At 42.3% G+C, this 12,045-nt stretch overlaps 1 protein-coding gene across 6 annotated transcripts in view; it reads right to left on the reverse strand.

The window, feature by feature from the left end:
• The window catches only part of LOC121554128 (inositol polyphosphate-4-phosphatase type I A), a 34,150-nt gene that overhangs the window by 8,930 nt on the left and 13,175 nt on the right, over positions 1-12,045 (reverse strand). For all 6 annotated transcript variants that reach the window (XM_041867609.1, XM_041867602.1, XM_041867592.1 and 3 more), the window contains 8 exons: positions 9,323-9,645; positions 9,128-9,172; positions 7,996-8,114; positions 7,050-7,166; positions 6,855-6,934; positions 6,562-6,670; positions 6,079-6,169; positions 1,757-1,904 (listed from right to left, as the gene is read on the reverse strand). In XM_041867609.1, the coding sequence (XP_041723543.1) occupies positions 1,757-1,904; positions 6,079-6,169; positions 6,562-6,670; positions 6,855-6,934; positions 7,050-7,166; positions 7,996-8,114; positions 9,128-9,172; positions 9,323-9,428 (815 nt within the window). In that variant the 5' untranslated portion in view covers positions 9,429-9,645. The remainder of the gene's footprint in view (positions 1-1,756; positions 1,905-6,078; positions 6,170-6,561; positions 6,671-6,854; positions 6,935-7,049; positions 7,167-7,995; positions 8,115-9,127; positions 9,173-9,322; positions 9,646-12,045) is intronic.

The raw sequence follows: 12,045 nt of genomic DNA on the forward strand, positions 1-12,045 counted from the left end.
CAAAACCAGTGGCGGTTGGTGCCGTTTAAGATGAGGGAGGATTTTTAATGAGCATGGCCTTATTTCTATTACAGCATATTGGATGACTGTCATTCATATTCCGTTCACCCAGCTCAATGTAACATTTATAGGTTTAGGTTACTTACTACATGATACTTTTATTTTCCCTATACCCATCATGAGGTTGGTACAACCTAGCCTATGAATGAACGTTTACAACGTAGGTGCACAGGCAGAGAAAAAGGTGAGTAATCGAAGGTGAAAGACATTGACACATTCAATACTGCCTTGCACAATATTGCCTGCATCTAGCTGATCTAGGGTGTAATCCTTAGTCCAACAGTTGCAAACAAGAGTTTCTATTGGACAAATTCAGGTATGTTTATCCCCGTTTCGTTACGTTTGCTTCCATTTAAGAATCAGCGGAATGAATACACCCCTGATCACACGCAAAAGCAGTACACTTTCATAGCAGCCAGATCGTTCTATTATTCCTTCTTGTACCTACACGCTCTCCTCCTCTCACCTTTTCCCTTCCCTTGTGGACTTCAGTGCACAACACACCAGCTGTCTGTGACCAGGTGAAAAAACCTTTCCAAGCCAAACCTTCATATCATAACCGCTAACCGATACACACAGCCTACAGCGAAAGGGAAAAAAATATTAAATATAGCTAGCTCTCTCTTTCTCTCTTCTCGTTCATTTTTGAAGAAATGGTTTTGTTCAAACTGTTCAACTATTGTCTTTCTCTCTCTTTGAGTTAACTACTCACCACATTTTATGCACTGCAGTGCTAGCTAGCTGTAGCTTATGCTTTCAGTGCTAGATTCATTCTCTGATCCTTTGATTGGGTGGACAAGATGTCAGTTCATGCTGCAAGAACTCTGATAGGTTGGAGGACATACTCTGGAAGTTGTCATAATTACTGTGCAAGTCTATGGAAGGGGGTGAGAACCACAAGCCTCCTAGGATTTGTATTTAAGTCAATGTACCCAGAGGAGGACGGAAGCTAGCTGTCCTCCAGCTACACCATGGTGCTACCCTACAGAGTGCTGTTGAGGCCACTGTAGACCTTCATTGCAAAACAGTGTGTTTTAATACATTATTTGGTGACGTGAATATATTTAGTATAGTTTTATCTAAAAAGTATCACTTTTGTTTGTTTCACTATTTTTATTTTTATGAAATTCACTCCTCTGAGGAGCCTCCACTGAACAAAACCTTCAGGCAAAATTACGTTCAATTATGAGATGACCCATTCCCACATTTTAAACTTTTAATGTTAGAGGCAAATACAGTAACCTGCAATGCTTACTGTAAAACCTCTAGTCACTGCTGGTGGTTTGAGCACTGTGCTCAACAATTCCTGCCAAAATGGGTTAAACTGGCAAATTATCAGATACATAAACCAATGTTAAACATTAAAATACTCCAGAAAAAGTTATCTAATTCTGCACTAGGCAGGATATGAAACAGAGAGAGGAAACGACGCCAAAAGAGAAGGTATCTAATTCTGAACTAAACAGAACTCGAAATACTGAAAGAGTATTTTCAAACTTACTTTTCCGGTAGTGTTCCCAGTCCCTGGCAAGGTGTTGCTCAACACTTGATTAAGTGGTGTTACAGCACACCATGTAATGTTTCAAAACCTCTCAGGATGATTTAAGGTTTTGTCTCCTTCACGTCGGTGGCAGCTCAGCTGCCATTAGTTTTAGTGTTACAAAGCACTTCATTTGAACAGTGTATAGCATGGTACCTGACAGCGTCCTCCTCCAGCAGTAGTTTGACAAACTGTCGAGGGATGTGTAGAGAGAGGACACTCTCAGCCATCTGCTCCAGGATACGCAGGTGGTTCCCGTCCGTGGTGGGGAAACGGTACATACGAGACATGGTGCCCCCAAACACTGACAGCACAGCAATACACCAGTCAATACATAAATTACATAATTTATTAAAAGCATTTATTTTACCCTTATTTTACCAGGTAAGTTGACTGAGAACACATTCTCATTTACAGCAACGACCTGGGGAATAGTTACAGGGGAGAGGAATGAGCCAATTGGAAGCTGGGGATGATTAGGTGGCCATGATGGTATGAGGGCCAGATTGGGAATATAGCCAGGACACCAGGGTTAACACCCCTATTCTTACAATAAGTGCCATGGGATCTTTAGTGACCACAGAGAGTCAGGACACCCGTTGAATGTCCCATCCAAAAGACAGCACCCTACACAGGGCAATGTCCTTGCCCTGGGACATTGGAATATTTTTTTTAGATCAGAGGAGAGAGTGGCTCCTACTGGCCTTCCAACACCACTTCCAGCAGCATCTGATCTCCCATCCAGGACCAACCCTGCTTAGCTTCAAATGCAAGCCAGCAGTGGGATGCAGTGCGTCAGTCATAATTCCTAAATCTGTAGGAACCCTCAAATGTAAACTCTCTGTATGCTATGAATAGAGAAGGACATACATACTGTCTCATTTAAACACACACTTAAAGGGCAATTCCAACACTTTTCAACCAAATTTTCATTATCTCCCGCATTTCTATGTTTTGTAGAACAAAAATAGTTAAAAAGTTAAAAAGTTCTACGACACAAAAATAGTAAAAAGGATCAAAAGTTCTACCCGATGACATCATCGGGAATCAAATCAAATCAAATTGTATTTGTTACATGCGCTGAATACAACTGGTGTAGACTTTAACGTGAAATGCTTGCTTACAAGCCCTTCCCAACAATGCAGAGTCTTAAAATAGAAATAAAATAGTAACACAAGAGGAATAAAATAAAATACACAAGAATGGAGCTACAGTATATAGTTGAAGTACAAGTACCAGACCAATGTGCAGAGGTACAAGGTATTTGAGGTAGATGAAAGCAGGTTAAAGTGACTAGGCATCAGGATAGATAATAATAAGAGTAAAATAAAGAACAGTAGCAGCAGCAAATGTGTCACGACTTCCTCCGAAGCTGCCACCTCTCCTTGTTCGGGCAGGCTTCGGCGTTCGTCATCACCGGCCTTCTAGCCACTGCCGCTCCTCATCTCATCATTCCATTTGTTTTGTCTTGTTTATTACACATACCTGGTTCATATCCCCTCATCAGTACCTGTATAAGTGTCCCCTCTGCCCCCTTGTCTTTGTGTGTGATTGTTTATTGTGGAGGTTCGATTAGCTCGGTGGAGCTCTTTGTTATTTCGTATCGCTAGGTTATTTTCACCTGTGATTTTCGTTGTTTCCAGTGCGCCTGATTTTCCGCACTGAAGTGTTTGAGGCATTGCTGCGTACTACTGTGTTCAGAATAAACCTTTTATTCTGTGATTTGTCCTCCTGCGCCTGACTCCTTCATATCACCCATCACAAAATGAGTGTAAAAGTGTGTGTGTGTAATGTGTATGTACAGTGCCGTGAAAAAGTATTGGCCCCCTTTCTAATTTTCTCTATTTTTGCATATTTTTTATACTGAATGTTATCAGATCTTCAACCAAAACCTAATATTAGATAAAGGAACCTGAATGAAGAAATAACACAACAATGACATACTTATTTCATTTATTTCATTAACAAAGTTATGCAACACCCAATGCCCCTGTGTGAAAAAGTAATTGCCCCGTTACACTCAATCCCCATCACACTACCACCACCATGCTTGACCATTGGTATAAGGTTCTTACTGTGGAATGCTTTTATTTTTTAAACTGCATTCCACAGTAAGAACCTCATACCAACAGTCAAGCATGGTGGTGGTAGTGTGATGGTTTGGGGATGCTTTGCTGCCTCAGGACCTGGATGACTTGCCTCAATAGAATTATGCTATGTATCAGAGAATTCTACAGGAGAATGTCAGGCCATCCGTCTGTGAGCTGAAGCTGAAACGTAGCTTGGTCATGCAGCAAGACCATGATCCAAAACACACAATCAAGTCCACAAGTCTACAAATTTGAAGTTTTGTAATTGCCTAGTCAAAGTCGTTGTGGCAGGACTTGAAACGAGCAGTTCATGCTTGAAAAAATGTAGCTGAGTTAAAGCAGTTCTGCATGCAAGAGTGGGCCAAAGTTCCTCTACAGGGATGTGAGACACTGATCAACAACTACAGGAAGCATTTGGTTGCAGTCACAACCAGTTATTGAGTGTAAGGGGGCAATTACTTTTTCACACAGGGGAATTGGGTGTTGCATAACTGTTAATTAAATAAATAAAATAAGTATATATTTTTTGTTGTTATTTGTAAACGCAGGTTCCCTTTATCTAATATTAGGCTTTGTTTGAAGATCTGATAACATTCAGTATAAAAAAATGCAGAAATAGAGAAAATCAGAAAGAGGGCCAATACTTTTTCACAGCACTGTATATGTGTTTGTGTTGTGTCGGTCTGCGTGTGTGTGTTATGTGTGTGTGTGGGCGTATGTAGTGTATGTGAATGTGTGTGGGTTTTGTGTGGGAGTGTCAATGTAGTGGGTGTGAGTGAGTGTGTATATGGTTTGGTTTGAGTGTGCGTAGGGTCAGTGCAAGATAGAGTCAGTGCAGATAGTTTGGGTACCATTAATTGACTATTTAGCAGTCTGGCTATTTAGTCTTACAGCTTGGGGGTAGAAGCTGTCTCGGAGCCTGTTGGTCCGACAGCCGATGCTCTGGTACCGTTTGACGGACAGTAGCAGAGTGAACAGTCTATGGCTTGGGTGACTGGAGTCTGTGGCAATTCTTCGGGCCATCCTCTGACACCACCAGTGATGTACTGGGCTGTCCGAACCACCCTCTGTAACACTTTGAGGTCAAGGGCGGTGCATTTGCCATACCAAGATGCTCTTGATGGTGCAGCTGTGGAACTTTTTAAGGATCCGAGGGCCCATGCCAGATATTTTCAGCCTCCTGAGGGGGAAGAGGCGCTGCCGTGCCCTCTTCACGACTGTGCGGGTGTGTGTGGACCATGTTAAGTCCTTAGTGACGTGGATGCCAAGGAACTTGAAGCTCTCGACCCGCTCCACAACAGCCCTGTCGATGTGGATGGGGGCGTGCTCTCCCCTCTTTCTCCTATAGTCCACGATCAGCTCCTTGGTCTTACTGACGTTGAGGGAGAGGTTGTTGTCCTGGCACCACACTGCTAATTCTCTGACCTCCTCCCTGTAGGCTGACTCATCGCTACCACCATCGTGTCGTCAGCAAACTTGATGATGGTGTTGAAGTCGTGCGTGGCCACGCAGTCGTGGGTGAACAGGGAGTACAGGAGTGGACTGAGCACACACCCCTGAGGGGCCCTGTGTTGAGGGTCAGCATGGTGGTGGTGTTGTTGCCTACCCTACCCTACAGCCCATCAGAAAGTTCAGGATCCAGTTGCAGAGGGAGGGGTTCAGTCCCAGGGTCCCTAGTTTGGTGATGAGCTTGGAGGGGACTATGGTGTTGAACGCTGACAGTGTGCGAGTGGTAGAGCAGTTATTGAACCCAAAGTTGATGTTTGCAACGCTGAGTAAAAAAAAAAAAAAAAATTCTGTAGTTTATGAACAGCATTCTCACATAGTTATTTCCCCTCTTGTCCAGGTGGGAGAGGGCAGTGAAGTACAATTGAGATTGCGTCATCTGTGGATCTGTTGAGGCAGTATGCAAATTGGAGTGGGTCTAGGGTGTCTGGGATGATGGTGTTGATGTGTCTCATGACCAGCCTTTCAAAGCATTTCATAATTACAGATGTGAGTGCTACAGGGCGATAGTCATTTAGGCAGGTTACCTTGGAGCTCTTGGGAACAGGGACAACGGTGGTCAGTTTAAAAAATGTTGGGATTACAGACTGAGACGAGGATAGATTGAACATGTCTGTGAAAATGTCTCAATAAAGAAAATACCTTGTGATGTCTCTGGCTAGAATCTCATTGCAGGTTTTGAAAATCACTGTTTTTTAAATTAAATGTTTTATCCTACCCTGTGATGTCACAGATTATAGAAGCGTGCTGTTTTCACATACACTGGTTTGGTGCTGGAGATAATGAATATGAGGTTGAAAAGTGGTGGAATTGCCCTTTAAGACAAACACACACTTGCCAATAGAGAAACACACACTGACACACACTGGAACACACACTCACCAGCCTTCAGCAGTGTGTCTTTGCACAGAGACGCAGACTTGGCCCTGATGTTCACGGACTCAGTCAGGCTGTCATCCACTGGAAGTACCATCTGAGACACACAAAAGGAACAGACATCATCATTGTATGATTCATCCTGGATACCCTTCAGTTGACAAGTGACCTGAACCGACTGGCTGAGTTTCTACCATGTGGATTTAACCTTTCTCCTTGTCCTTCTTCGCCACTGACCAAACAAGTGAAAGCAATATGGCTGAGTCCCTAGCTAGCCTCGGGCAGAGGGCAGTGATCTGAACATAGACAGGTAAGCCAGGAAAAGGGAATAGGAAAAGGTGCTAAAAAATAATCCAACAAACATTTTACAAAGTAGGTATACAGTACATACTCTATGGTACATCTTCAAACAAATCAGATAATATGGGTATTACTAAGTTTTGACCTTATGGTCTTCTTCCTCAGTAAGAACCAGACCAGGCCACTCACCCTGCCATTGATGGTGTCCTGCCGGGCGACAGGGACTCTCTGCTCCCTCCTCTCCTCTATCTGCCAGGCGATGATGGTGATGTTGCCGATGCGCTCGCTCTCCGCTGACCTGGGGACAGACAGTAATAGGTGTCTCTACAGTACTTAGGCCCTTATACCCATACCTGGCCCTACTGTTTAACAATAGCTGAGAGTGTATGTGGAGTGTGTGTGTGTGTGTGTGTGTGTGTGTGTGTGTGTGTGTGTGTGTGTGTGTGTGTGTGTGTGAGTGCGTGTGTGAGTGTGTGTGTTACCTGAGGGTTAGGTGTAGTCTGTGGTGTTTGTCCTGCAGCAGCTCCTTCACAGGGAACATGGCTGACCCCATCAGGTACATCTGGGAGTGGAGTGTTTGATTAGTTTGGGGTTGAAGAGTTTGGAAGGTTGTGAGGTTTGGGGCAGTTGACTGCAGTGGGGGAGTTGGAGTAGTTATAGAGGGTGATATTTCGTACCGTGCCTTGGGAGCGGTCCTTGACGTCGTACACAGATAGCTTGACCTGCGTCTGCTGACTGATCAGAGAGTCCTGGAAGAACGCTATACTGCTCAGATAGATAGGATTACTAGTACCCTAGAGAGAGAGAGAGAGAGAGAGAGAGAGAGAGAGAGAGAGAGAGAGAGAGAGAGAGAGAGAGAGAGAGAGAGAGAGAGAGAGAGAGAGAGAGAGAGAGAGAGAGAGAGAGAGAGAGAGAGAGAGAGAGAGAGAGAGAGAGAGAGAGAGAGAGAGAGAGACTATTTGTGGTGAATCAGTCTGGTTACAAACATAAAGGAGGTATTGTCACAGTAGAGAAGGAGTGGGATACAAGTGGTAGAGCAGTGTGGTTCTGTATTGTTATGGTTAGGTCAATGTGGTATGGGCAAAGATGCTATTTTGCTACAATTCCAAAGACCAATGTATCAAAATAAAATACAAAATACAATTTTGTATTTTCAAAAATGTTCAAAATACAAAATACATTTGAAGAACAGGCCTTCACTACAACAACATTCTAAATAAAATAAATAAGTCATTTATCTTATCCAACCTTAGTTGAATTCACTGACTGTAAGTCGCTCTGGATAAGAGTGTTTGCTAAATGACCAAAATATACATGTAAATGTGAAAATCGGTATTATTATTGGCCTTGTTTTGGGGCAGAGCTCATTGTAATAATATCCAGCATGCTTTGCAAGTGTTAATTTTTACATTTAGGTAATTTAGCAGACACTCTTATCCCACCCTAGTGCCATCAGACTTCTGATACCAATGCAGGGTGAAAGGGGGCCACAAAATTGTGAACCCCTATAAAGAATGGTATAGAAAAGTTACAAAATACATTGGATTGTAGTTCAGAAGTAATTAAACTCGTATTTCAAATACATGTGACAGAAATACTGTCCATCTCTGGGTGTCTTTCTACCTCTATGATCTCTGTCTGAGCATGTTTGGTCCAGAAGGCCTGGGGAGGAGTGGTACAGCTGACCGCAACAAAGCTGGTCGGTTTATGGTCCAATGCTGGGGTGATCAGCTCACTGCAGGCTGGGTGTACAACAGGGAAGTGAACATTAAAGGCAAAATCTGTCATCTCAATCCTGGCCCTAAAATAGGGATGGGGCTAGGGAAATGTAATTTGTTAACTCTCTCAAATAAATAGACAGAGTAATGCAACTTTAGATTTTGGGTTATGATAAGTAAGACAGTTGTACTAACCCATTAAGTCATTTATAAGCTTTATTCTTCAAGAATCAATGGGTGCTGTTCAGGGTTTCCATTTGACCGGCAACATTTTAATTTACCGGACATTTGAGAAATGTACCGGACCCATATGCATTGGGTGCGTAAACAGATTACGGCGTCCGCCCACAGTGCTCAGAATGACAGAAATCACATTTAGAATATGGTAATTCATATTAACAGAACATGCAAGTCGAGGAAGCAACGATGTGCAGTCCTTCTTACCGAATTCTTATGTGCGCTTTGAACATGTTAGAATAATTGTCCCATATTTACTTTTCCTCAGCCAACAACATGGGTAACGAACAGCAAAATCACTAGCCTATGTCGATCTACTATAATATAAAAGTATAGGCTACCTATTCTATTGGTCAGCTTGTCGAGAAAGAAATAGCTAATTCCAAACAGACCCTGGGACAGTTATGGGACGATATATCCCAAATTCATACAACCAGTAGGCCTAGCAACAGTCTGATGTAACAGATGAGAACGTTTAGCTTAAAATGTTGACAAACTTTTAATTATTCACATTATAAGCGCAGCAATGTGCACAAGGCAGTAGGCTACGTGCGGGTGTTCGTTCCATAATGCAATTAGCGGCAAAACACTGTTGTCAAAGGGGCACTGCACATTCGAGCGGTTTCATGTAAAAAATGTATGTAGTTCTGTCCTTGAGCTGGACTATGGACTTTTCTATTTTTTTAACTGGACAAAAGCCGGCTATTAACTGTTGTATAAATCAAAGACAATTGAACAGGAGTGAGAAGTTGTCAAGCTGAATAACTGTGTGAGAAGTTGACTTCAGCAACACCACTCACCCAGACTGAACTCCAGCACTGGCTCATCTGGGTCCTGACTGTTACCTACAAGAACACAGATATTATTTTTTTCTCAACTACATCGACTAACAAGGCAAGTTTATGCACATACTTATTTTGACAGCCTGCATTAACTCAGTGGGCAAACATACAGGAATACTGTTACTATGGTAACTATGGTAACAGGGCCCTTACCTGCCAGAGTCAGCCCCATCATCTCAGCCGAGAGGTCAAAGGTGTTAGCCCGGTACACAGACCATGGCCGGTGACGTGGGCTAGCCTTCCCCTTCCCCGACATCATGGCTGGGGGTCAGGGGTTAGGGGTCAGGGGGTAAAGCCCCAGGGGAGGTTGGAGAACGGGATTGTGGGTAAGGAGTGGAGGGGTGGAGGGGGTTAAGAACACACACCACACGCCCTCTTCACACACACACTCTCTCCAGATCAGATCCCTGTGTATGTTTTGGAAGGATCCTTTCCTGTGTGATTATCTCTTCAGTCTCTGGACTCTTAGTGTGGAGCTGGAGGGAGAGAGAGAGAATGACAACAAAGGTATTAGCCACGTCACCATAGAAACTGAATAGATGGAGTGGACACACTTCTCAGCTGAATTAAGCAGGTATTTCTTACGCTGGTGATGCACATGCACTGTAGCTAAAGAGTGTCATGAATAGAACAATGTCAATGCAACACAGCTGCATCTCCTATGTGCTATTCTAGTCAATTCTATATCTACATATGTCAGGTCCATAATTATTGGCACTCTTGATAAAGATGAACAAAAAAGACTGTATAAAATAAATAATACAAATACTGAGCTATATTACATGCTCCAAAATGTGTTTATTATATTATTTTATACTTATATAATTGCTCAGAGAAAGAGATTTAGTTGAACAAGTAATTTAAAAAAAATCTAGGGCCCCAGGACCAGTGGAAGCAAAATAGCCCCATAACATAAGATATCCACCACCATATTTTACCGTAGGTATGAGGTACTTTTCTACATATGTGTGTTCTCTCTGTAGGTGATGGCTTTTTTATGGAAGGTTTGGGAATCGCTTCCTTTGAAGTGTTTGTAGAATTTAACAGCTCTTTTCTGGATTTTGATAATTAGTGGGTATCGTCCTAATTCTGCTCTGCATGCATTATTTTGTGTTTTATGTTGTACACAGAGGATGTTTTTGTAGAATTCTGCATGCAGAGTCTCAATTTGGTGTTTGTCCCATTTTGTGAATTCTTGGTTGGTGAGTGGACCCCAGACCTCACAACCGTAGAAGGCAATAGGTTCTATAACTGATTCAAGTGTTTTAACCAGATCCTAATTGGGAAGTCAAATTTTATGTTCCGTTTGATGGCGTAAAAGGCCCTTCATGCCTTGTCTCTCAGATTGTTCACAGCTTTGTGGAAGTTACCTGTAGTGCTGATGTTTAGGCAGAGTTAGGTATAGTTTTCTGTGTGCTCTAGGACAACGGTGTCTAGATGGAATTTGTATTTGTGGTCCTGGCAACTGGACCTTTTTTGAAACACCATTATTTTTGTCTTACTGAGATTTACTGTCAGGGCCCAGGTCTGACAGAATCTGTGCAGAAGATCTAGGTGCTGCTGTAGAAGCACCAGATCATCAGCAAACAGTTCACATTTGACTTCAGATTCTAGTAGGGTGAGGCTGGGTGTTGCAGACAGTTCTAGTGCCCTCGCCAATTCGTTGATATATATGTTGAAGAGGGTGGGGCTCAAGCTGTATCCCTGTCTCATCCCACGGCCCTGAGGAAAGAAATCTGTGTTTTTTTGCCAATTTTAACTCCACACTTGTTGTTTGTGTACATTGATTTTATAATGTTGTATATTTTTCCACCAATACGACTTTCCATCAAATTATATAGCAGACCCTCATGCCAAATTAAGTCAAAAGCTTTTTTGAAATCAACAAAACATTGTTTTTATTTGTTTGTTTGTCAATTAGGGTGTGCAGGGTGAATACGTGGTCTGTCGTACGGTAATTTGATAAAAAGCCAATTTTACATTTGCGCAGGACATTTTTTCACTGAAGAAGTGTGGAGTCTGCTGTTAATGATAATGCAGACGATTTTCCTGAGATTGCTGTTGATGCATATCCCACGGTAGTTATTGGGGTCGAATTTGTCTCTACTTTTGTGGATTGGGGTGATCAGTCCTTGGTTCCAAATATTGGGGAAGATGCCAGAGCTGAGGATGATGTTAAAGAGTTTAAGTATAGCCAATTGGAATTTGTGGTCTGTATATTTTATCATTTGATTTAGGATACCATCAACACCACAGGCCTTTTTGGGTTGGAGGGTTTGTATTTTGTCCTGTAGTTCATTCAGTGTAATTGGAGAATCCAGTGTGTTCTGGCAGTCTTCAATAGCTGGTTCTAAGATTTGTAATTGATCATGTATATGTTTTTGCTGTTTGTTGTTTGTTATAGGGCCAAAAAGAATGATGAAGTGGTTTATCCATACATCTCCATTTTGGACAGATACTGTAGCTCTTCGTGTTGTTGTTTGTTTAGTGTGTCCAATTTTCCCAGAAGTGGTTCGATTTTATGGATTCTTCACTTACATCGAGCTGTTTTCTGACGTGCTGTTCCTTCTTTTTCCTTAGTGTATTCATGTACTGTTTTAGTGTTTCACCATAGTGAAGGCTCAGGTTTTCTTGGTCTCTGTGTTTTTGGTTGGATGGGTTTCTCAATTCTCTTTCTTAGGTTTTTGCATTCTTCATCAAACCAAGTTGTCTAAAATGGATTGAATTTGTTGTTAGGCAATTGTTTTTTGGTAGGTTTTTACACCACCTTCCTTCCATCTATGCATTTTTTTTAAATAGGCAGTTATTTCGGCTTTGATTTCGCATGATTCAGTATTGCACTGTTCAAGTAGACTGTGATTTTGCTGTGATCTGAT

This window comes from Coregonus clupeaformis, chromosome 23 (assembly GCF_020615455.1).
Source record: "Coregonus clupeaformis isolate EN_2021a chromosome 23, ASM2061545v1, whole genome shotgun sequence".
Lineage (NCBI taxonomy): Eukaryota > Metazoa > Chordata > Actinopteri > Salmoniformes > Salmonidae > Coregonus > Coregonus clupeaformis.